We start from the raw sequence: 21,913 nt of genomic DNA, 5'->3' as shown, positions 1-21,913 counted from the left end.
ATATGGCTGAACTGATCACTACTCATTGCTTAATCTATCTCACAGGGACATAATGAGGTTTAATTAGTTGCTTGTAAAGTACCTTGAGATATTTGGATGAAAAGCATTAGAAGTGTGAGCTGCTTGAAGAGAAACCTCGGCAAACAGGAATGCTAATTCCAAACAGGAAGTGACCAAATGAATACAATGAAAACAGAAATATACAGCAAGGAGGCTAATTTAAGTTATAGTAAGTGCTCTGAACAAGATATCACAAAACAGCGATATAGTAAAACATTTGCCAAAATACAGTTCTTTCAACAAGGTGCTCTGCTTGATAATATGCATCACAAGCTTACTGAAAACGAGCTAAAAGGATGAGAAGGAACTAAAACACAAGGATCTTTCCTGTCATTATAGGTAAAGTGCAGTGTAATAAGTCAGGAAAGTAACAAATACTTTCCTCATGGATTATATTTTCTAAATGGACAACCAACCTAATTCTCAATTACTGAGGGATAACCTCCACTCATTGATATATTTTGCTTTCCATAACCAAATCTCTGTATAACTTTCCATGAGTGATGTACCCGAGTATTAGGATTCTAATATCTAAACTGTATTGTTAAATTTATTCACCTAAATTTGGGCTATTGCTGATTATGTACTCTCTGTACCTCATGACTTTTAAAAACTAACTTTATATATGTGGCTAATTTAAACCCTATACCCAGATGTCAAAACACTCTTTTCCCAACCTATGTATTTTATATATTTTTAACATTAGCTTTAATAAAATTTTTAAATCTGTTAAAAAATTGAGAGCTACACAGTTTCTTAAAAAAATAATACTTTAAATATAACAAAAAGGATCAATCAAGAAGCTATGTTCTTGAGTGCCTAATGATATAGCCTACGGCACCGCTCAACATGAGAATGTATAACAAAGTACAGAAATGTTTCTCCCCAAAATGTGTGTGTTTTGTTAACAGTGGTTTAAAATAAAAGACATTTCAACACAGACAAGTGATAACTGATTACTTTTCTGATTCTTTTCCTGGGACGAAAAGAACCTATACATTCTAATACTAAAAAGCTAAATTAGACAGAAGCAAGGGGCTCATAAACGGTGTTGATTAAAAATTGTCAGATACAAATTTCAGTATTGTTATTGGGATATATAATATAAACCACACAGCATATTACAAGGTTTGGAATTTTTACAAATTATTTAGATGTCTGTTTTTACCATGCTGACAACTTTTTGTAGTACTCATAGAATCTTAGAGTTGAAGAGACCACTGGAGGTCATCTAGTCCAACCCCCTGCTCAAAGCAGGATCAACCCTAACTAAATCATCCCAGACAGGGCTTTGTCAAGCTGGGCCTTAAAAACCTCTAAGGATGGAGATTCCACCACCTCCCTAGGTAACCCATTCCAGTGCTTCATCACCCTCCTAGTGAAACAGTTTTTCCTAATATCCAACCTAGACCTCCCCCACTGCAACTTGAGACCATTGGTCCTTGTTTGGTCATCTGCCACCACTGAGAACAGCCGAGCTCCATCCTCTTTGGAATCCCCGTTCAGGTAGTACTATCATGTTTGTCACTGAAAACCTACATTGCCTCATCACAGTCTACAGCGCACTGTGAAAGACCTCATCATATAAATGATTTTGCCATAATACAGGCCTTTTGTAAGTCTAACTAGTAGCTTCTTTTGTAAAACAACAGAATATCTAGTTTGAAGATATTCAAAGCAACTGAACACCTACAAAAATGACCTACAAAAAATGCATCAAGGTTTCTGCCTTACCACACAGTGCAAGGACCAGTGCTAGATGCCACAATCTTATTGCTGGAACCTATCCTTAACACCCTCCCTTTATTGTTTTGCTACCACAGTGTTGCACCATGTCTGAACTGCATTCCACACTCTAGGACAGAAACCCATTTGTGTTGTACAGGGCCTAGCAAAATTCTGGGAGCTATTAATATTAACTAAACTGAACACAAAGATCCCCATATTCAACAAGTTTTTTTTTTATAGTTCATAGACACCCCAGAATGAGCCTTCCCTTTTTAGAAGAAGGTGTAAAATTTTGTTTAAATTCTGAAGTGCAGTTTCATTTCAGCCATTATTTGCCTTGCTCTAGAGCAAAATACAAGTAACACACTTACTTCATCTCTATAAAGAGGACTTGTATAATACATTATATCCATTGCACTGCTGTTCAACATATCCCTTAAACCACGTACTTTATCAGGAGTAATGGAATCAACGGTGTCTAGAAAAAACGAGATTCAAGTGTTAGATTCAAAGTCTTACAAGGTATATTGATGAATAAAATGTGGAAAAAAATCCAGAATATAGCGACATACTTCTGAGAACACATTACAAAATTATGATCAATGATACATCTAAAAGGAGTTAAGTACTGAAATTAACACTTCAAGTCAACCTAAGTATCCACTTTTCTCATATTTGTCCCAAAGAGAACTTAACAAAATAGTGATTTATATTGGAAACACTTGTGCATGCCTAAAAATCATATTTTCAGTGACTGTACCTCCATCAAGAGCAAGTTTTGATCTCCATTCAACAGGCAGAAACTCAACATGTGTTGCAAGATTGCAAAAGTACTTCTCTTCTATTTTTCTTGCAGTATCTCGCATCCTAAAAGAATTAAAATTGTTGTTAGCTAAGATTCAGGTTCCATCAAACAAAATTACAATATTTCAATTTAAAAGTTACCTTATGCACACAAATCAAACTTCTCAGTTACTTTTCAATTATTACAGTACACATTAATAAAAATATCATGCTTACTGTTACTTCTAAATACCATGTGACCTTAAAATGTACTGTACTAAGGTACTTAATTCTCATATAATGGAAAACTTTGTATACTAATTAACCAAGAGATAAACTCTTTGAAATTGCTATTGAATTCTATTAAAGCCGTGACCCAAAACCCATTAAAGCCAAAGGGAATCTTCCCATTAACTTCAATGGGTTTTGAATCAGGCCCAATGGTGAAATCCTGGCCTCAATTGAAGTCCAAGCTGTTGATTTCAATGGGTTCTGGATTTCACCCAAGTGATTCGTCTTGTACATAAAGCAGCTAATTTAGATTTTTAAAATATGGCCATGAAAACAATTATCAGTTTGACTACATGTAGCCCGAAGAGTTAGACTGTCACTTTAGAAGTGAGATAGCTCCCAAGGGAGAGGTCAGAAGGCTTGATAGACCTCAAAGCAAGCAACAGGAGCGTTTATTAGTATTCAACCTGGTGGCAATGGCTGCAAATAAACTAATTGTCCTTTAAAGCTTTATTTTCTTTTTTAAAGCACATTTGAGCATAGGCATTCATGGGCCTTATTTTAATTTCATTAATTTAAAAAAAAATTCAAGTATTGAACGTGTCTCTGACTCCATATGTCATTTTTACAGCTTTTATAATCACTTCCCTTATTTAAAAAGGTCTCCCTCCTCTGCTGCTGTGTGAAAGACTCAAAAAACAAGGGAAGCTGGCTAACCACCTATAAAAAGGAGACAGTAAAAATATATAAAAATGCTATATAACGCACAAAGTAAACGTAAGTAAAGGAAGTTATGTTTTTCTCTACTTTCTTTCAGTTACAGTAATCTTGGGTGTTCCTGACAACACTAGCAGGTAACAATTTTCAGAAAGAAGTGTGATTTCTGTTGATGGTGTTCCTTTAAAAATAAAAAAAAAAGTAAAAACACAAAAACTGCTTTTAAAAAGGCAGTAGTCCAGAGCTAAGAAGAGCCATTTCCAAAATGACTATTTATTCCCCAATTACAGGCATCAAAATTTATTCTGAAAAGAGATAATGAGACTTAGTCCAGTGCCCCAACATGCATCTCTCTTTTTTAAGCAAACTCCTTTTACTGCAGTTAGCTGGAGTAGTATCATTATTATAGACTTGCCTTCAACTAGGCAATTTTAGGAAAAACATCCCATTGGTATTGAAGCTAGTGTGGAGAAGTCTGTCAATTTCCAGGTTCCCTCCCCTGGTTTTTTCTTTTAAAATCATCATATCAACTAATTAACGGTGAGAAAGCCAGAAGTGGCTGGAATCCAGTCTACACTAGAGTACCCACACAGGAAATAGTGGTTCAGATGAACTGGTAGAAACTGGTGTGAGATTTTTCTCCTCCTTAGGTTCTCTGGTGTACACATATTGCATACCCTGGACACAATTGTACAATGGGAGTTTGTCACTTCTGCTTTGCAGGCATGCCTACAGATTTATGGGTAAGCTGCACTTGTGAAGTTAGAAGCAACTGCATCTAGTGGAACGAATGTGCATCAGGAAACCAGGTAATCCCAAATTCTATCCCAGTTCTGCCACTCGTTCACTATATGCTGCCTGATTCAAAGCTCATTGAATTTGATGGAGAGATTTGAGGTGGCTTTGGGCAAGTCACTTTCATGTCTCTGTTTAGTTTCCCCACTTCTAAAATATGAATCATACTCACCTCTCTCACTGGGAGGTTGTGAGGAGAAAGTAGGAGATGTTTGTGAGTGCTTTGAAAAATATATTCTCTACCAACATATTAATATTTGGACATTGTTTTTAAAAACAATTTCCTCCTCAAAAAGTACACATTATATTCCTCAGAAATCAAAGCTCTTAATTTCAATAGGCAGTTGAAGCTAACTATTCCATAAACTAGATATAAAACTTTATTTCATTTTGACTGAAAGGATTTTTATTTTTGAGGGAGGGAATGAAAGGAAGGGAAATGGCCCTTTTCACATTCATTTTAGAACTGCTGGGATGACCAAACGGCCCTCATTTTTAAAATCTGGGTTTGGTTGTACTCCTAGCCTCTTGATCCCCAGACCTATGGGATGGTAAGTGATTAAGAAGTACAGTAGCATGCTCAGCCCACAAGAGAAGGAAATGGAGGAGTCTACTCAGCAAGAAAGTTCATTCAAAGGATAAAGAAGTGATACTGACTGGCTTTGAAGGAAACCCCATTAGTCCTCCTCAGAAGGATGTCTCGGATATGAGTAGGGTTGCCAACTTTCTAACTGCACAAAACTGAACACCCCTGCCCCGCCTCTTCTCCAAGGCTTCTTCCCCCAACTCCCCCCAAAAGCTTGCTCTCCCCCATCCTCACTCACTTTCACCAGGCAGAGACAGGAGATTGGGGTTCGGGCTCCAGCTGAGGGTGTGGGCTCTGGGATGGGGCCAGACATGAGGGGCTCTGGGTGCGGGAGTGGGCTCTGGGTTGGGGTGTGGGAGGTGGTTCAGGCTCTGGCTAGCGGTGTGGGCTCTGGGGTGGTGCAGGGGGTTGGGATGCAGGATGGGGTGCAGAGTACAGGCTTTGGGAGGGAGTTTGGGTGCAGGAGGCGGCTCAGGGTTGGGGCAGGGGAGGGAGGGCAGGGTGCGGGCTTGGGGAGGGAGTTAAGGTATGGGAGGGGGCTCTGGGCTGGGGCAGGGGGTTTGGGCTCCAGCTGGGGGTGTGGTCTCTGGGCTGGGAGGGGCAGGAGGAGACTCAGGGCTAGGGCAGGGGGTTGGGATGTGGGAGGGGGTTCAGGGTATGGGCTCCAGTTGGGTGGTGCTGACCTCAGGCAGTTCCCAGTAGGCAGCGCAGTAGGGCTAAAGGCAGGCTCCCTGTGGAGGAGAGCAGAAATTGCCGGCATCCCCCTCTGGAGGGGCCAGGGTGCTCGTGGTGGGGGCAGTGCACAGACTCCCCATGGCTGCCCCTGCACCTATGAGCTGGACAACTGCTACTGGTGGGAAAATGTGCCAGTTGCAGTTTTGCCACTACCCTAGCTGCTTCCGGGAGCCACAGGGAGCCTGCCTTAGCCCTGCTGTGCTGTCAACTGGACTTTTAGCTACCCAGTCAGTTGTGCTGATCTGAGCCGCCAGGCTCCCCTTTTGACCAGGTGTTCCAGTCGAAAACTGGATGCCTGGCAACCCTAGATATAAGGCCAAAAGAATAATGTGGTGGGGGTAAATAGAGCAGCAGAAGAAAGAAAATCCTCAGATTTCCTGGAGACATCCTTAAGGGAAGGAGAAAGGAGAAGATACAGAATGACCACACAGAACAATACAAACACCTCAACCACAAACTGACCTAATGCAGGCAGGTAAAGACTCTACTATGCCATTTATTACAAGATGGTTCCAGAGAAACTCATTTGAGAGCCTAACTTTACCCTCATAGAATCTCCATTTTAGAGATCATCAAGAAGATAATGCAGGAAATTCAGTAAATATATTTATAACACCACCCTTAGCGAGCCACATGCATAGCAAAACAAAAGAAAATACACTTGACTGAATAAAATAAGTTCACCATACAGTACAAGACACAGGAAAAGTTAAAAACTTTAAAATCTAAAGAGAAGTTCTTGCCTCTTCTAAGAAAGAGGCCAGTTTGTGGCATACCACTAACGTAAGTTCGGAAATACTAACATCAATATTAAACAGATTGCATCCTATAAGCTCCTAGCTTCAAACAACTGGTAAAAGCACAGAAGCACCAGACACGCAGAATGCACAGAATTCCACACAATAAGTACAAGAAGTTAGGATAGCAGAGAAACACCTTTGTGAAATAACTGGGTCCTAACAGTAGTCGGAGAAGGTAAAGGATTCATACAACGGTGGAAGTTGTAAATATAAAAAACAATACAATGCAAATTATAAACAGGAATAAAGTATTAACTGAAACAGTACAACAGAGTCCTTCAAGATTGGGATGATATGTCATCAGATACTGCAGCCTTCTTTCTATCAATTAAATTACTAACCTTTGTTGGGTTTTTAAAGATGTTTAGTTGTCTGATAAAATTCACCCAAAGCTTGGAAGGTTATGGGGCCACAAAAGTCAATCTCATCTCATGCATCCGTGGATCTCTTCTTTCTTTTCAGAAGCAATGGGGTATAGTCTAGGCAAATTGGAACCTTCACGTCATGGAATACTGAGTTCCCAGAGGCCCAGGTTGTGCGCAGGATTCTATTCCTGTTTGGAAGGGTTTGGCATATTACTAAAACCACCCTTGGGCAAGCTGATGAAGAGGATTTCCTGGTTAGTCTCCATTACAATCAGTCATCGAAATTTGGAGAAGCAGTCCACCCTAGCAACTCTATCAGCAGTTCACCAACAAAAAATCCAACATCCACACACTATTACTTTTTTTCATTTTTCTCAGGGACACCAATCAAGCACATTTTCTAGTTTGATATTTATTTCTGGATTTTTTTTTTTATTAAAACCACTTTAAAACTGTGGAGACATTGCCCAGTTGCTGGCAGCACAAGTCCAAACCTTTTGTCACAGTGGATTAAAGGTAAAATTTACAAAAGCAACTAAGTCCCATTTTCAAGAGAGACTTAGGCCTGGTCTACATTTAAAGAATAGATCAACCTAGCTAGGTCACTTCAAGGCTGTGAAAAATTCCATGCCCTGAACTCCATAGTTAGGTCGACTTAACTCCCAGGGTAGACACAGCTAGGTTGGCAGAAGAATTCTTTCATCGACCTAGCTACTGCATCTTGGAGAAACCGATTAACTACATTGATGAAAAAACCCTTCTGTTGATGTAGGAAGGGCCTACACTACAGTGCTACAGTAGCAGATGTAGCGTAGACATGCCTTGCGAGACTTTGGAGCCTAAGTCTCATTGAAAATCGATAGGATTTATGCACATTTGTAGTCATCATAAGTCAGTGGTCCACCTAACTCTCATTCTGGGTAATGAGGGCCAGTCCCTCAGTCACTGTAGAAGAGTTGGCTTCACATTTAGGAATGATAAACAAAGAAGGTACAACAATATCCTGTCAGTTTTAAGAAAATATTTACAGAAAGAATATGAAAAACTGACAAAATCAAAGCAGAACTACAATCTATTTATATTGCTTCCTCAGATCTCTCATTTTGTATAAGAGTATCCTGAATTTCTAGTTGGCAGTTTTTTAAATTTCCACTCTGCACATTTCAAATCATATTTGCAATCCAGTTCCTCAAAATGGGTTTAAGTATTTTCCAGTCAGATTATACACTGGTCATATTTGTCTGACTAAACATATTCATAAGTCACTAAAAATATTGCAGGTCAACTTATAAATACTGTTTTATTATTTTTTTCCATCTAGTAAGCATTCCTGTGCTATCCATCTCAATGTTTACAATACCAGGGCAAATACAGTCACACCTACAGGGAATCAAAAGGTCCTGTAACTGGACCCGGTCCCTACTCCCACTAACCCACAGCAGCAGTGTCACATAAGGTTTCTTCTGGCTATACAGTTCTCATATACATTGAAACCACTTAGCAAACAGCTTATGCAATCAATGCAAGGGTCCAATGGATAAAGAGGCTCATCTGCACAAACATCAGTATATAGTGGCTTCCCACTTTTTTGATCAATTTCATTCCTTTAATTTTGACCAAAATAAAAATGTTTGAGTTTCCTTACAGATAATCAGGGGTGTACATCAGGATGCATAACGCAGAGTTTATAAAATTAACATATGAATAACTTTTGGGGATAGTCCTTTTATCATAATCAGAGGGTAGCCGTGTTAGTCTGGATCTGTAAAAGCAGGAAAGAATCCTGTGGCACCTTATAGACTAACAGACGTTTTGGAGCATGAGCTTTCGTGGGTGAATACCCACTTCCTCAGATGCATGTAATGGAAATATCCAGGGGCACGAATATATATGTGTGCTAGCAAGCAAGCTAGAGATAACGAGGTCAGTTCAATCAGGGAGGATGAGGCCCTGTTCTAGCAGTTGAGGTGTGAAAACCAAGAGAGGAGAAACTGGTTCTGTAATTGGCAAGCCATTCACAGTCTTTGTTCAATCCTGAGCTGATGGTGTCAAATTTGGTTTTCACACCTCAACTGCTAGAACAGGGCCTCATCCTCCCTGATTGAACTGACCTCGTTATCTCTAGCTTGCTTGCTAGCATACATATATATACCTGCCCCTGGATATTTCCATTACATGCATCTGAGGAAGTGGGTATTCACCCACGAAAGCTCATGCTCCAAAACGTCTGTTAGTCTATAAGGTGCCACAGGATTCTTTGCTGCTTTTATCATAAGGCTTCTTTGTGCTCCCTCTGGTTCAATTTACTTAAGAATTTTAAGCTACTTTATTAGATAGCACCTTTCTGTAGCAAGTGACAGAATTAATAATACCCAACTGAAGTGATAAAAACTGATCCAAAACAACAAGTGGAAATTTGTTTTCTCCCAATTACAAATGATCTGGTTACTGAAATTTTGATCATATTAAAGGGATAGCCTTCTTGTAAATCAAATTAGTGCAAGTGACTGTAGTTCTGCTATTTTAGGATTCATATAAAAAGAGAAAAGAATATTAAAAATGGATGCAATGCAGACCTTGAGACCTTTTGTTACACAGATATCATTTTATGTATATAGAATGGTGTATTGAAAATAAATGTTTTGGGACATGTCATGAATAAAATTACAATGCACTTTCATTCTGCTGCCTTTATTTCTGTGACTAAAATAATGAAATTATGATCCTTTAATTTAGCTGATGTGCATTAGAGACTTAAAAAATCTTTACCGTTATCACTATGACATTCTCTTTCATTACATTGTATTACAATTAGCTTCATAGTTAGTATAGCAAGTTTACAGATACAATTTGGTAACATAGAAAAAGTATAGTGTCTGAAGAGCTGAAAACATTATCCAGAGTCGTCAGTATATATTCATCTCTGCTAGTGCTTCAGTCTGAGATCATCTATAACTGAGAGAATAAATGGGTCCTTAACCCAACTCTCTCCAGATCAGAGAATATTAATAAAGCAGTCAACTTCCCAGAGACTAGCCTAGTCTCTTAAAAACTTAACAGATAGTGCAATGAAAGAATGGTCTCTTAGACACAGGACTGGGAGTCAGAAGACTAACATTGTATTCCTGGCTCTGCCACATGGTGACAGGGATGAATTAAGCTCTTGCTACTTCATTTTATGAATCTGTAAATTGGGAATAATACACTCTTTGTAGGATGTTGTTCTTGGGGGCAGGAGCTGCCTGTCCGTAATATGCCTGTACAGTGACTGGCACAGTTGGGGGCGTGGACTCTAGGCACTACCACAATACAAACAATAAATACTACTACTAATACAAATAAACTTGTTATAAAAACTCATGTGAACTACTTTTATAGTTCTTGTTCTACCACCTGAAGAATTCTTTACTGGTTGCCAGATGCAATTTTCAATGATTTTTAATGGAAGGGATTCCAAGAGAGTCTTCTTAGCTGACACATCAATAAGCATTTACTTTGCTGGAGACATAGGCTTTTTGATAGGTTCAAGAAATTTTCACAATGATAAAAGTGGCAACACATACATCTTTGATCCCACCAGTCTTTAAAAGTCTCCTTCACTAACAGGTCACTCAACCACTTCAATTTGCAGAGATGAAATTTAACATCCTGAAACCTGAAGGCATAAGACTTCAGCAATACAGATATTCTAGAGACCTAATCAACTTGTAATTTCCAGAAAAGCTTCTATTCACTAAGCACTACAAGTGAATGTGGAGGACTTGGCTCATCTGGTGCAGAGAGCACAATCTGAATCCTATTCAAGTGACCTTCCAAGGCATCCTGGAATTTTCTGATGGCAGGCTTCCACAGGGGATTGAACTGTAGCTCTCCAAGTGACAGCATTACAGGCATTCAGTCCACAACTAGATCAAAGGGAGAGCTGAAATTGACTCTCTCCAGTTTTACATGTATTAGGGTTTTTTTTATTAGTAATAATTTTTCTCCCCACAGGTATTTCGGTCTCTTGGTAACTAAGACATCCGGATTTATCATCTAAGATGCATCCAATTCTAACATATCTAGTTCTTGTCCCTCCCCTGCCCTCGAAGAAATTATCCTTAATATAGACTCTTCCCAGAAATGGAGTCCAGATTAACAGATGTTTTCATTATGAGAAATTAAATTACAGACCAGGAGTACTTTTTCACTTTTTGGCAGCTGTTTCAAAATCAAAATATTAAAAAGCAGATTTTGCACAGAAAGCTCCACTTACCAAAAAGTTTGAGTCCTACCCATTACCTAATTTTTTTTTTTTCATCATCAAGTAAGTTTGCTTCAATGCCACCTTGGAGATTCTTAGCATAGTACATTAGGTTCCTCTCATACAGTAGTTAAAGAGTACTTTTCAATAGTGGACACAAACTGACACTGCAGGATAAACTGAACTTATGTGGCTAAAATGTAATGGGAAAATATATGTAACCTAAAATGCACCTGTTCATTCTTGATTTAATACATGGAGTTATGCATTAGATGTCTACAAAATAAAATCTACAATGCAAAATTTTAGGAAAACATTTAAAATTGTGGGAAACACTGTTCAGCACCAGTTGCAGTAGATATTCTAAGATGAACAGAATTTTTATTAGTTACGTTAAGAGACTTTATTCAATTTATTTTTTCCCTCATTGCTACCAGTTAGATCCTGCTAAGCTCTAGAAAGCTAAAGTACTGAACGTTTCACTTCATTTACCCTGCAAGACAATCCTCAGTTTAGAACGTTAAAACAGCATTAGCCACTTGAATTCCTCAGTTAAAGATGAAAATTTAACTGTAGCCACCAATGATAAACTATAAATAGGCAGTTAGCTGTGTCCTTATCAAAGCCAGACTAATGTCTATCAAAACCCCTTTCAAATCAGATTTAAACAGCACCCTTAATGCATTAAAGTTGTTTCAAGGATAGAAGAAACATATATAAGGTTCAAGATATCCCTTGGATCTAAGTAATTAGCCGCTATCTACACTTGAACATTTACCAAAACAACAATTCCAGAAAATTTATTCTAGAATAGCTATTTCAGTAAAATTTCTGAGCATAGACTAAAAGGGCCAGCAAAACTTTGAGAAAGTTAAATTCAGGAATGAAGGTAACCTAGAGAGATTAGAAATATAGACAGAAAACACTTCAACTGAGAAAAAAATGCCAGTTAGTATGTCAAGGAAAAATAATGCTTTAGAAGAGCAAGAATAATTGTTTGCTTCAACAAAACTGAACAATACTATGAACAGGCATTAATCTAAAAGAACAATACACAAAAATATCCATCCAAAGAGGCCCCAAAAAGCGTGTAGGCAAAACAACAGGATATCAGAGATGCATTTTCTTCATTTAGGATTGTTCAAGATTCAAATCCCCAAAACAGTAAGGTTGGGTCACAAGGAATGCTGGGAGATCCAAAACCAGGTAGGATGCATTTTCCAGAAAGACAGTGCTGAAGAACGTCTTTCCATTCTTACATTGTAATGCTGTGTTAAACTACAAATCAAAATGACCAATAAAATGAACTATGCCAGCGGTTCTCAAACTTCACTGCACTGTGACCCCCTTCTGACAACACAAATTACTATGTGACCCCAGGAGGGGGTAGTGAAGCCTGAGCCCACCCACGCGGGGGGGCCAAAAGCCAGAGTTCCACCACCTTGTGTGGATGAGCCAGCCCTGGGTGGGGGGCCTGTAACCTGAGCCCAGCTTCCAAGGATTGAAGATCTCAGGCTTGGGCCCTGAGCCCCAGCAAATCTAACACCAGCCCTGGCGACCCCATTAAAACGGGGTCGCAACCCACTTTGGGGTCCTGACCCACAGTTTGAGAACCACTGAACCATGCCAATACTCATCTATATGAGATTAGAAACCTAAGACATTTTCCTCCATAAGCAATAAAGATCCACTCTGCTATGCTATCCAGACTGAACATAGTGCAGTATTTTGTTTATGTTAAGTAGGTGAATAATTGTTCTCGCTGAGCAGGAAGTACTGTCCCTTCTTAAGATTAGCTTTTAGCTAATATCGGCTTTGACAGGAACAGCTTGTGCCAGCTGCCACACTACATTTAGATAGGAAATGCGTTTAAATACTATAGTGAGGAAACAAAGTTAACAGATACATTATGCCACATCGTTCAGAAGTCTTATTTCATTTGGAACTGCATTCCACTGACAGATCTATAGACCGTATCTACTTACAGGAAGACTCCCATCAGCAATGTATCTGAGCACCTCACACACAACGAGATTGCACTCCATATTTTGGTGCAATTAACAGATAAAGTTTAAAACCATACTTAATAAAGTAGAATTTTGTTTTGACCTTTGCAATGAACACCACTTAACCAATGGTGATTTCTGTCAGAGCCTGTGACTTGAAGATAGAGCACGCTACAGGAGCCTTGGGCCAGGTCACTAGCCCATCCATAATCTACAATTAAAATGTCCTTCAACTGGGTCAGTGTGAGAACTGTGAAATTTTTAAAACTGAAATAAAAAAAAATCTGTGCAGTAAGGCTGTATATATTTTTTTTGCCATGAGCAGAGGTGTAGATTGTACATGACTTGGAAATAAATATATGAGATTCATAGAGAGCCACACCAGATACAGGCAAAAGTTACAGTTTATGCTTATGCCCAGATCACCCTCACAAAAGGTCAAACCCATAGGAGGGTACTCTAGGGCAGTAGTTCTCAACCAGGGGTCCAGGGCCCCTCAGGGGGCCTCCAGCAGGTTTCAGGGGGGCCTCCAAGCAGGGCCAGCATTAGACTCACTACGGCCCAGGGCAGAAAGCCGAAGCCCAACTGCATGGAGCTGAAGCCCAGGTCCCTGAGCCCTGCCACTCAGGGATGAAGCTGAAGCCTGAGCAATGTAGCTTGGTGGAGGCCCCTGTGGCATGGGGCCCCAGGCAATTGTCCTGCTTGCTACCCCCTAATGCCTGCCTTGGCTTTTATATGCAGAAAACCAGTTATTGTGGCACAGGTGGGCTGTGGAGTTTTTATAGCATGTTGGGGGGAGAGGGGCTCAGAAAGAAAAAGGTTGAGAACCTCTGCTCTAGGGGAAGAAATCCCCTTGTGGAGATCCCCAACATCAACCCATTCAAAAGAGGATGGTGTGGTACCTTTTCCCTTGAATCTCCAAAAAACCAACAACAAAAAAAAGCAAAACAAAAAACACCTGTGAGGAACCACAAGATTTGTGGCACATCCAAGGAACAACTCCTCCCCAGCTTCATTGGAACCATGCCCCCAGGGACATTTTATAGCTGCATCAAATTCCTGATGCCCTGTTGGAAAATTTGTGGGAAATTATACAGTCTAAGTCTGTATTAGGCTTTCTGGTGATTTTCTCCAGGGCTGGAGAGAGAGAGACACAGTGCATGTTTACACTCCCTTAAAGGTCTGGCCATTGACCTGCCCGCTTCTTCCCTGCACCCTCTCCCCAAGCGTATCCCAAACTCTACAGAGAGGCCCTCACCAGGTCTGGCAATGGATGGTGCCATGGAGGCCGATGAGCTCCCCATTCCATGCAGAAAGGGAAGATCAGCACATAGAGGTCCGATCCTCTATGCTGATCTAAGGGGCCTGATTTCTCCCTAAAGTGTGCATCGAGTATGGCTGCAGACATAGATTCCTTATTAAACCATACGTATTGAAAAGGATAAAAGAGTGAACTATTTCCCCTCTACCCCCACCACACACCTTGTTTTGGTCTTTAAAACTTGGAGAGCCTTAAAAATATTTCCTTGTCCGTTGGAAAAACATACAACGGGCAACATCTGATTTTCCCTATCCTCGTGTTTCTAATGGAGCACAAACCAAGGTAACTTATTTTGTTTATTTCCCTATTTGTGCAAAAGTATCAGCACAGAAGTGCACTGTGCTGCTAATACAGTTTGTGAAGTTAACTGTCATGCTGGTGTAGCAGATATTTCCTGAAGAAGTCACTACTTTGTTTTAAAAAAAAAGTCTTTTCCCTGGAACATATCTGATAATCCCCCACTGATAAATTTTAATCTACAGAAAAAAATATTAAGCGACCCTTTAATAGCATATTGTCCAGGACAGACAGACTTTATCATCATGCAGTGTTACTGTAGCTGTGTCGGTCAGAGGATTTGAGAGAGACAATGTGGGTTAGGTAATTTATTTTATTGGACCAACTTCCATTAGTGAGAGAGACAAGCTTTCGAGCTACACAGAGCTCTTCTTCAAGTTTGGGAAAGGTACTCAGTGTCACACCCAAATACAAGATTGAACAGATAGTTCAGCCTAAGTAATGAGCACATATTGTAAGGGACCATTCAAGATGAAGTGGCCTATTAGCACCCCTCCAGTCACAGGACAAAAAGGACGCTTAGTGGGTTACAAATTGTTGTAACAAGACATGAATCCAGTGTCTTTATTAAGACTATGGGTATGTCTACATCTACAATTTTGCAGCGCTGGTTGTTACAGCTGTATTAGTACAGCTGTATAGGGCCAGCGCTGCAGAGTGGCCACACTTACAGCAACCAGCGCTGCAAGTGGTGTTAGATGTGGCCACACTGCAGCGCTGTTGGGCGGCTTCAAGGAGGGTTCGGGGAACGCGAGAGCAAACCGGGGAAGGAAACCAGCTTCGCCGCGGTTTGCTCTCGCGTTCCCCGAACCACCCTGCAAACCGCAGGGAAGGAGACCTGCTTGCTCGGGGGTTCGGGGAACGCGAGAGCAAACCGGGGAAGGAGACCAGCTTCGCCGCGGTTTGCTCTCGCGTTCCCCGAACCCCCCTGCAAACCGCAGGGAAGGAGACCTGCTTGCACGGGGGTTCGGGGAACGCGAAAGCAAACCGGGGAAGGAGACCTGCTTGCTCGGGGGTTCGGAGAACACGAGAACAAACCGGGGAGGAGACCTGCTTGATTACCAGAGGCTTCCTCAGGTATGCTGGGATACCTGCTTATTCCACGGAGGTCAAGAAAAGCGCTGGTAAGTGTCTACACTTGATTACCAGCGCTGGATCACCAGCGCTGGATCCTCTACACCCGAGACACAACGGGAGTACGGCCAGCGCTGCAAACAGGGAGTTGCAGCGCTGGTGATGCCCTGCAGATGTGTACACCTCCTAAGTTGCAGCGCTGTAACCCCCTCACCAGCGCTGCAACTTTGTGATGTAGACAAGCTGTATGGCTTTGTCTACACTACACAGCTTTTAGCGACATGGCTGTGTTGCTACAGCAGTGCTGCTAAAAGTTGTGCAGTGTAGTTGCTCTACGTCGGCTCTCCTGCTGACAAAAAACTTCCACCCTCAACAAGAGGGGTTAGCTTTGTTGGCAGGAGCGCACTATTCATGCTGGCACTTGTTGCAGCAAAACTTTTGTCTTTCTGAGGGAGGGGTTAACACCTCTGAAAGACAAAAGTTTTGTCGGTCAATTGCCAGTGGAGACATAGCCTAAGATTTTTAGACTCTAGCGAAGTTATGAATTTAAGCTCTCAGACTAGTTTTTCTGCAAGTGTTGTGCAGGTTTCCTTTGAGGATGAGGACTAATAAGTCAGATATAGAATGACTGTTTTGTGAAAAGTGTTCACTCAGAGGTGATAGGGTGTTTTTGTCTTATCGTTTTCATAAGTGAGTTCATTCGAGAGCATAGTGATTGTCTAGTTTCACCCATACAGTTGTTACTGGGGCATTCAGTGTACTGGATGAGGTATACTACATGTGCAGGACACATAGATCTTGAAAGGTGTGTTGTAGGGGGTGTTGATCATTATTTCCACTGCTACACGTCTGCAGGTTTTGCATCTGTTCTGGCAAGGTCTGCTGCTTTGAGTTGGTGTGTCCTGGTCTGTGAAAAGCTTGCTTCAGATGATGAGGTTGTGGGTCGTTTGAAGGCCAGAAGAAGGGGTTCAGGAAAGATTTCTTTCAGGATCGGTCCCCACTGAGTACGGGTTGTAGTCTGATGACATACTGTACGGGTTCCAATGTGGGGTAGTAGGTGACAGCCATGGGTGTGAGGTCTCTACAAGGACACTCCACCAGAGAAGTAGATCGCATCATGGAACAAGCCACTCAAATACCCTGAGAGAACCTGCTTCAATACAGAAATGAAACCCCCTCTTTTTCAAGGAGCGTCCCTGTGAGTGCTCCACTTAAGGTGACTGTAGAGCAGTTCTCTCTGTGGAATGATGGGGCTTCGGAATTGCAATAGTAGCAGATGATAGAACTGCAAGTCCCAGTAGAGCATCTGATGACAAGTGCTGCTCTATGGAGTAATGTTGTGTGAACATACGGTGGACACCCAGGTTGCTACTTTGCAGATGTCCATAGTAGGCACATTGTTGAGGAAAGCTATCTATGTAGACAGTGTTCTGGTGGAGTGCGTGGGGGTCCCCGGTGGGGGTTGCAGTTGATGATAGCAAAAATCAATGCTGTTGGACATCTATTTCAACAGCCTTTGTTTGCATATGATCGCTAGATCCCCTAGATCATTCCATAATGGAAAGAAATAACTTTGGTGATTTTCTGAAAGACTTTGTCCTTTCAATGTAAAAAGCTAGTGCCCTTTGGATATCCAGGGTATGAAGCATTGCTTTTCATTTGTTCCCATGAGGTTTTGGGAAGAACAGTGGGAGATGGATGGGTTGATTCAAATGCAATCCTGAAACTATTATAGGTAAGTAGGGTGACTTTGCTGTTGAAAAATACTGGGTATGGCCGGTGTGCCATGAGGGCCCAGCGCCACTACTCCTCAGGTGCATGTGAGAGTGATGAGGAAGGCCACCATCATCAAATGGTGGAGAAGAGAACACGTCACTAACGGCTCAGAAATGGTCCTCGTAAGGCACTGAAGCACCAGACTGAGGTTCCATGAGGGGGTAGAGCCTCGTGTTTCAGGGTAAAGACCCTAGAGGAAGCATTTAGTAGTAAGGTGAACAAAGATTTAGAACTCATCCACATCGTTATGGAACACTGTGATTGCCATGAGGTGTACTCTGATCGAGCTCATTGAGAGATCAGATTTTTGGGAGTTCCAGTATGTAATCCAGCACCATCGGTAAAGGAGAAATAGTGGCCATTGTTTGCTTATTTTGGCGTCATGAATGGAATCTCTTCCATTTGCGCAGGTAGGTGCACGCTGTTTAAAAGAATGTCCTTTATCTCCTCTGTGTGTGGAGTTACATTGAGTCTGCTTGGTAGGTGCCAGCAGAGACGTACACAGAAACCCCCCAAATGATAAGCTTGCAGGGGTTCACTGACAGAGACAGCCAAGTGCTCAACATCCCCTTATATGGGAACAATGGTCATGAGCGAGGGTAAACATACAGGAGCAGGGAATTTAGCAGGGAATTTAGTGGGCAAATATTGGGCCAAGACCGAGACCAGAACTGCCCACCTGGGGATGGGGAGGGCTGATGATTACAATAAAGGGGAAATGCAAAAGGATCTCAGTGCTCTCTCCTCGGGATGTGGGGGAGGTAAATGGGTGGTATAGCTATGCTTCTGCAGGGTGTAGTTGAGCTTCTGCTACAATAAACCGAGCCGTAAATGAAGATGTAGGATAAAAGTAATAATCAATACATTTATGTTATGGGAAAATGTGAGAAAGAGTGGCCTAGAGCAGACCCCGGATTTGGCCTGACCATTAGAAAGAAATATGCCTCTCAGCCTGCTGAGTTTGTGCTAACTGAAATATGCCTGTCAGTTTACAAGGTCTGTGTTAATTGTAGAAACACATCCTGAGACAACAGTCTGTTCTAACGTGATTAAGATTACCATTAAGGACAGCTGCTGTCACAACTGTTTTCCTTAACTCAGGAATAAGATCTGTTAACTCCCCACTCTTGCATTTTTATCTTGCTTGCTTTTCTTTTCATATGTAACAAATGGTATGAATAGGTTTACTGGAGTTTGTCATGCCCCAATGATTTTAGAATGGTTATGTTAAAGAATGAATAGGTAACAAAATCTAGATGTGATAGGAAAAATGCTAAGTGAAATAGAGTGTGATTGTGGCTGTATGTTTGGATGGGTAATAAAAGGTAGAGGTGCCAGCCTTAGAATCATAATAAATGACACCACATCCGGAGGAGGAAAAACCAACTACCCTCCAACAGGACCATTTGGCCAAAGAATGCACTGGGCGAGATAACCCGATAACCCTGAGGGAACACCGGAATCCACCTCCAACAGCCCCAATGAAAGGGGGATCAAAGAACCAATGAGCAAGATGACAACAAACCGTTATTCCTGTGCCATCTGCATGATTGATTATCACTTCAAACGTGAGAACAGCATGACAAGGCAAACTCCATAGACTTGTATGAGGATGGATCCCTATAAAGACAGACCCTAAAGACTGAGGACTTTGGGTCTGGTTCTGCAATCAACTTCCAGGAGCATCAGATGTGCATCTGACAAGGCCCAGATCCATCCTCGTGTCCAGGCCACCTGGCCAGTGACTTGGCAGGAGCAACTTCTAGCCTGGTAATTATAACAACAACCTTGCAGAATGTGTGTGAGTGAGTGAGAGAGAGAGAGAGATTGTGAGAGTGAATGGAATGTTATAGCTATAACTGATTGCTTACTCTGATTCTTTCTGTATTCACAATAAACACTGCGTACTGCCTTATCCCCTGAATAAGATCCTGCTGGCTTTTATTTTCTAAGTATAACGAAGCCTCCAGTCTCTGTGTGTTCCTGTGTCTGTCTGTCTGTTGGTCGAGTCTGAAGACACAGGATAGCCCAACACTGAACAGGTCATTTCATTGTCTCAGAGCCATGGAGTAGCCATGCCCTCAAGAGGAGTCTTACCAGGTTTGAGTGGTAGACCTGGCCCATGTCCTGATACAGGAGATGAAGAGGAAGTGGAAGCATGTGTAGTCAGCACACAGACATCTTCAAGAGGTAAGAAAAACATATTTGTCTGGGCCACGTGGGGGCTATCAAGATGACTCTGGAGTTGTTGGTCCATATGTGTATGAACTTGGCTAAAAGAGGGGTGTCGGGGGGGGGGGGGGAGAAGCGTACAATAGATGTGCATCCCATTTGAAGAGAAAAGCATTGTCTAGAGAACGGGGTCCCAGTCCTGCTCTGGAGCTAAAGTATGGGCATTTGGCATTCTGAGTTGTTGCACAGAGGTCTCTATTGGAACTCCTGGTGTCTGAATATGCGCTGTAGTACCCTGATGTTCATTTCCCACTAGTGGTCATGAGAAATTTTTCTGCTCAGTGCATCTGCAGTGGTGTTTTTGCATCCTAGTAGGTAGGAAGCTGAGATGTTGATATTGTGGTGGATGCACCAGTGCCATAGTAGCATGGCTTCTGTGCACAGGGAGTGTGGCTGTGCCCTCCCCATCAGTTTATATAAAACATACAAAGCGACATTGTCTTTTCCCTGATCATGGCTATCAAGTGTGAGCATTCATTGCAGACTGCCTGCATCTCCAGTAGGTTTGTGTGTTGTGTTGATTACAATGGGGACCAGCAGCCTTGGATCGTATGGCTGTGCACATGTGCTCTCCAACCCAGCAGAAAAGCATCTGATGTAAGTATCATTGATGGAGGGGTCTGTACAAAGATCGTGTGGTTGAGTCCACCAATAGAGAGAATTTTTTTTAGTGCGGCTGGCATTGTAAGATGCTTGTTTATGTTGTGTCGGTGTGGAATATACACTGTCCTGAGCCAGTCTTGCAGGCATCACGTGCAGTTTGCAGTGTTTGACTACAAATATCATTGCTGACATATGGCCTAACAGTTGGAGGCAGGTCCTGGCCAGTGTCTGTGGGCTGGTTTGCATTGTGGTGATTAGATTGACTAGAGTGGTAAACATGTGACGGGGAGGAGAAGCTGTAGCTTCCAGAGAGTCGAGGTAGGCACTGATGAACTCGTCTCTGCCCCGGTGCGTATGTTGATTTTTGTTATTTGTAGACCTAGCTGTGTGAAGAGAGCTACTTTTGGGTAGCTTTTAGTGCCTCGTCTTGAGTAAATGCTTTGAGCAGGCAATTGTCCAGACAGGGGAATATTATGACTGCTGGTCTGCAGAGGTCGTCTGCCACCACCACAAAGACTTTTGAGAATACCCATGAAGCAGAGGATAATCCGAAGGGGAGTACTTTGTACTGGAAACAATCTGTTCTCAGAACAAACTTGAGAAACCTCCCTGTGTGAGGGATGTATCATTATGTGGAAATATGCATCCTGGAGGTCAAGGGCCAAGAACCAGTTACCTCACTGGTGCTGGAATTATCATTGCTAGTGTGACCATCCTAAATCGCTGGGTCTTCACAAATTTGTTGAATCTTCTTAAGTCAAGAATGGGCCTCCATCCTCCTTTTTTTCTGGGTTAGAAAGTAATGGGAGTAGAAACCCTTCTCTCTGTGTTGCGTTGTTACTGGCTCTGTTGCTCTTAGGCATATGCAATGGTTTACCTCCTGTCATCATAGATGTTCATGAGAAGGGTCCCTGAAGAGGGACGGGGAGGGAAGTATATTGGATGGAACATCCAGTCTCAACGATTTCTAATACCCATTTGTCTGATGTGATGTTTCGTCATGTTGGATGAAATGGAGTCAGATGGTCTCTGAATGGACGGATGGTGTCGGATGGGCCCAGCAACAGAAAAAGTGGGAGATGTCTCTGGTCCTCAACCAAACCCTGAAAACTGTTGTTTAGAAGGAGGTTGTTAGGACACTGAGGGCTGGAATGGGAGCGGTATCTCCAGGGAATCTGCAATCCACTTAAACTGTTCCTGGAACTGTTTAAAGTCATTCCCCATCGTGGATGGGAGCAAGGCAGAAGATGAAAAGTTTGCAGCTGGTTTTATTTCCTGATCCAAAGTCTCCTCCAATTCCTCGACTGCCTCTTCTGGAGGTTCTGAAGGTATGGGTACAGAGGATGATGGGGAATGCCGCAACCTCTCTTTGAGTGGATTAGGAGGCTTAGGATAGTGTTGGCAGTATGCCGCCCATAGGTCCCAGTAAAGTCACTGTGGTGGAAATGGCATAGGTGGGGCATCCATGGACATCAGTACCATCCTTGAGCTTCAGGTCTGGGGTGGTATTCATGGTACTCTGGTGGAGCTGGTCTCATAGCTGGGTGAACAGGCAAGGAGT

General features: G+C 42.0%; 1 protein-coding gene across 2 annotated transcripts in view; it reads right to left on the bottom strand.

Annotated features, from left to right (window-relative positions):
* The window catches only part of DDHD1 (DDHD domain containing 1), a 126,087-nt gene that overhangs the window by 47,273 nt on the left and 56,901 nt on the right, over positions 1-21,913 (bottom strand). For both annotated transcript variants that reach the window (XM_050952548.1, XM_050952549.1), the window contains 2 exons: positions 2,549-2,655; positions 2,160-2,266 (listed from right to left, as the gene is read on the bottom strand). In XM_050952548.1, the coding sequence (XP_050808505.1) occupies positions 2,160-2,266; positions 2,549-2,655 (214 nt within the window). The remainder of the gene's footprint in view (positions 1-2,159; positions 2,267-2,548; positions 2,656-21,913) is intronic.

The sequence above is a fragment of the Gopherus flavomarginatus genome, chromosome 5 (assembly GCF_025201925.1).
Source record: "Gopherus flavomarginatus isolate rGopFla2 chromosome 5, rGopFla2.mat.asm, whole genome shotgun sequence".
Lineage (NCBI taxonomy): Eukaryota > Metazoa > Chordata > Testudines > Testudinidae > Gopherus > Gopherus flavomarginatus.
This window is presented reverse-complemented; position numbering and strand designations above follow the sequence as displayed.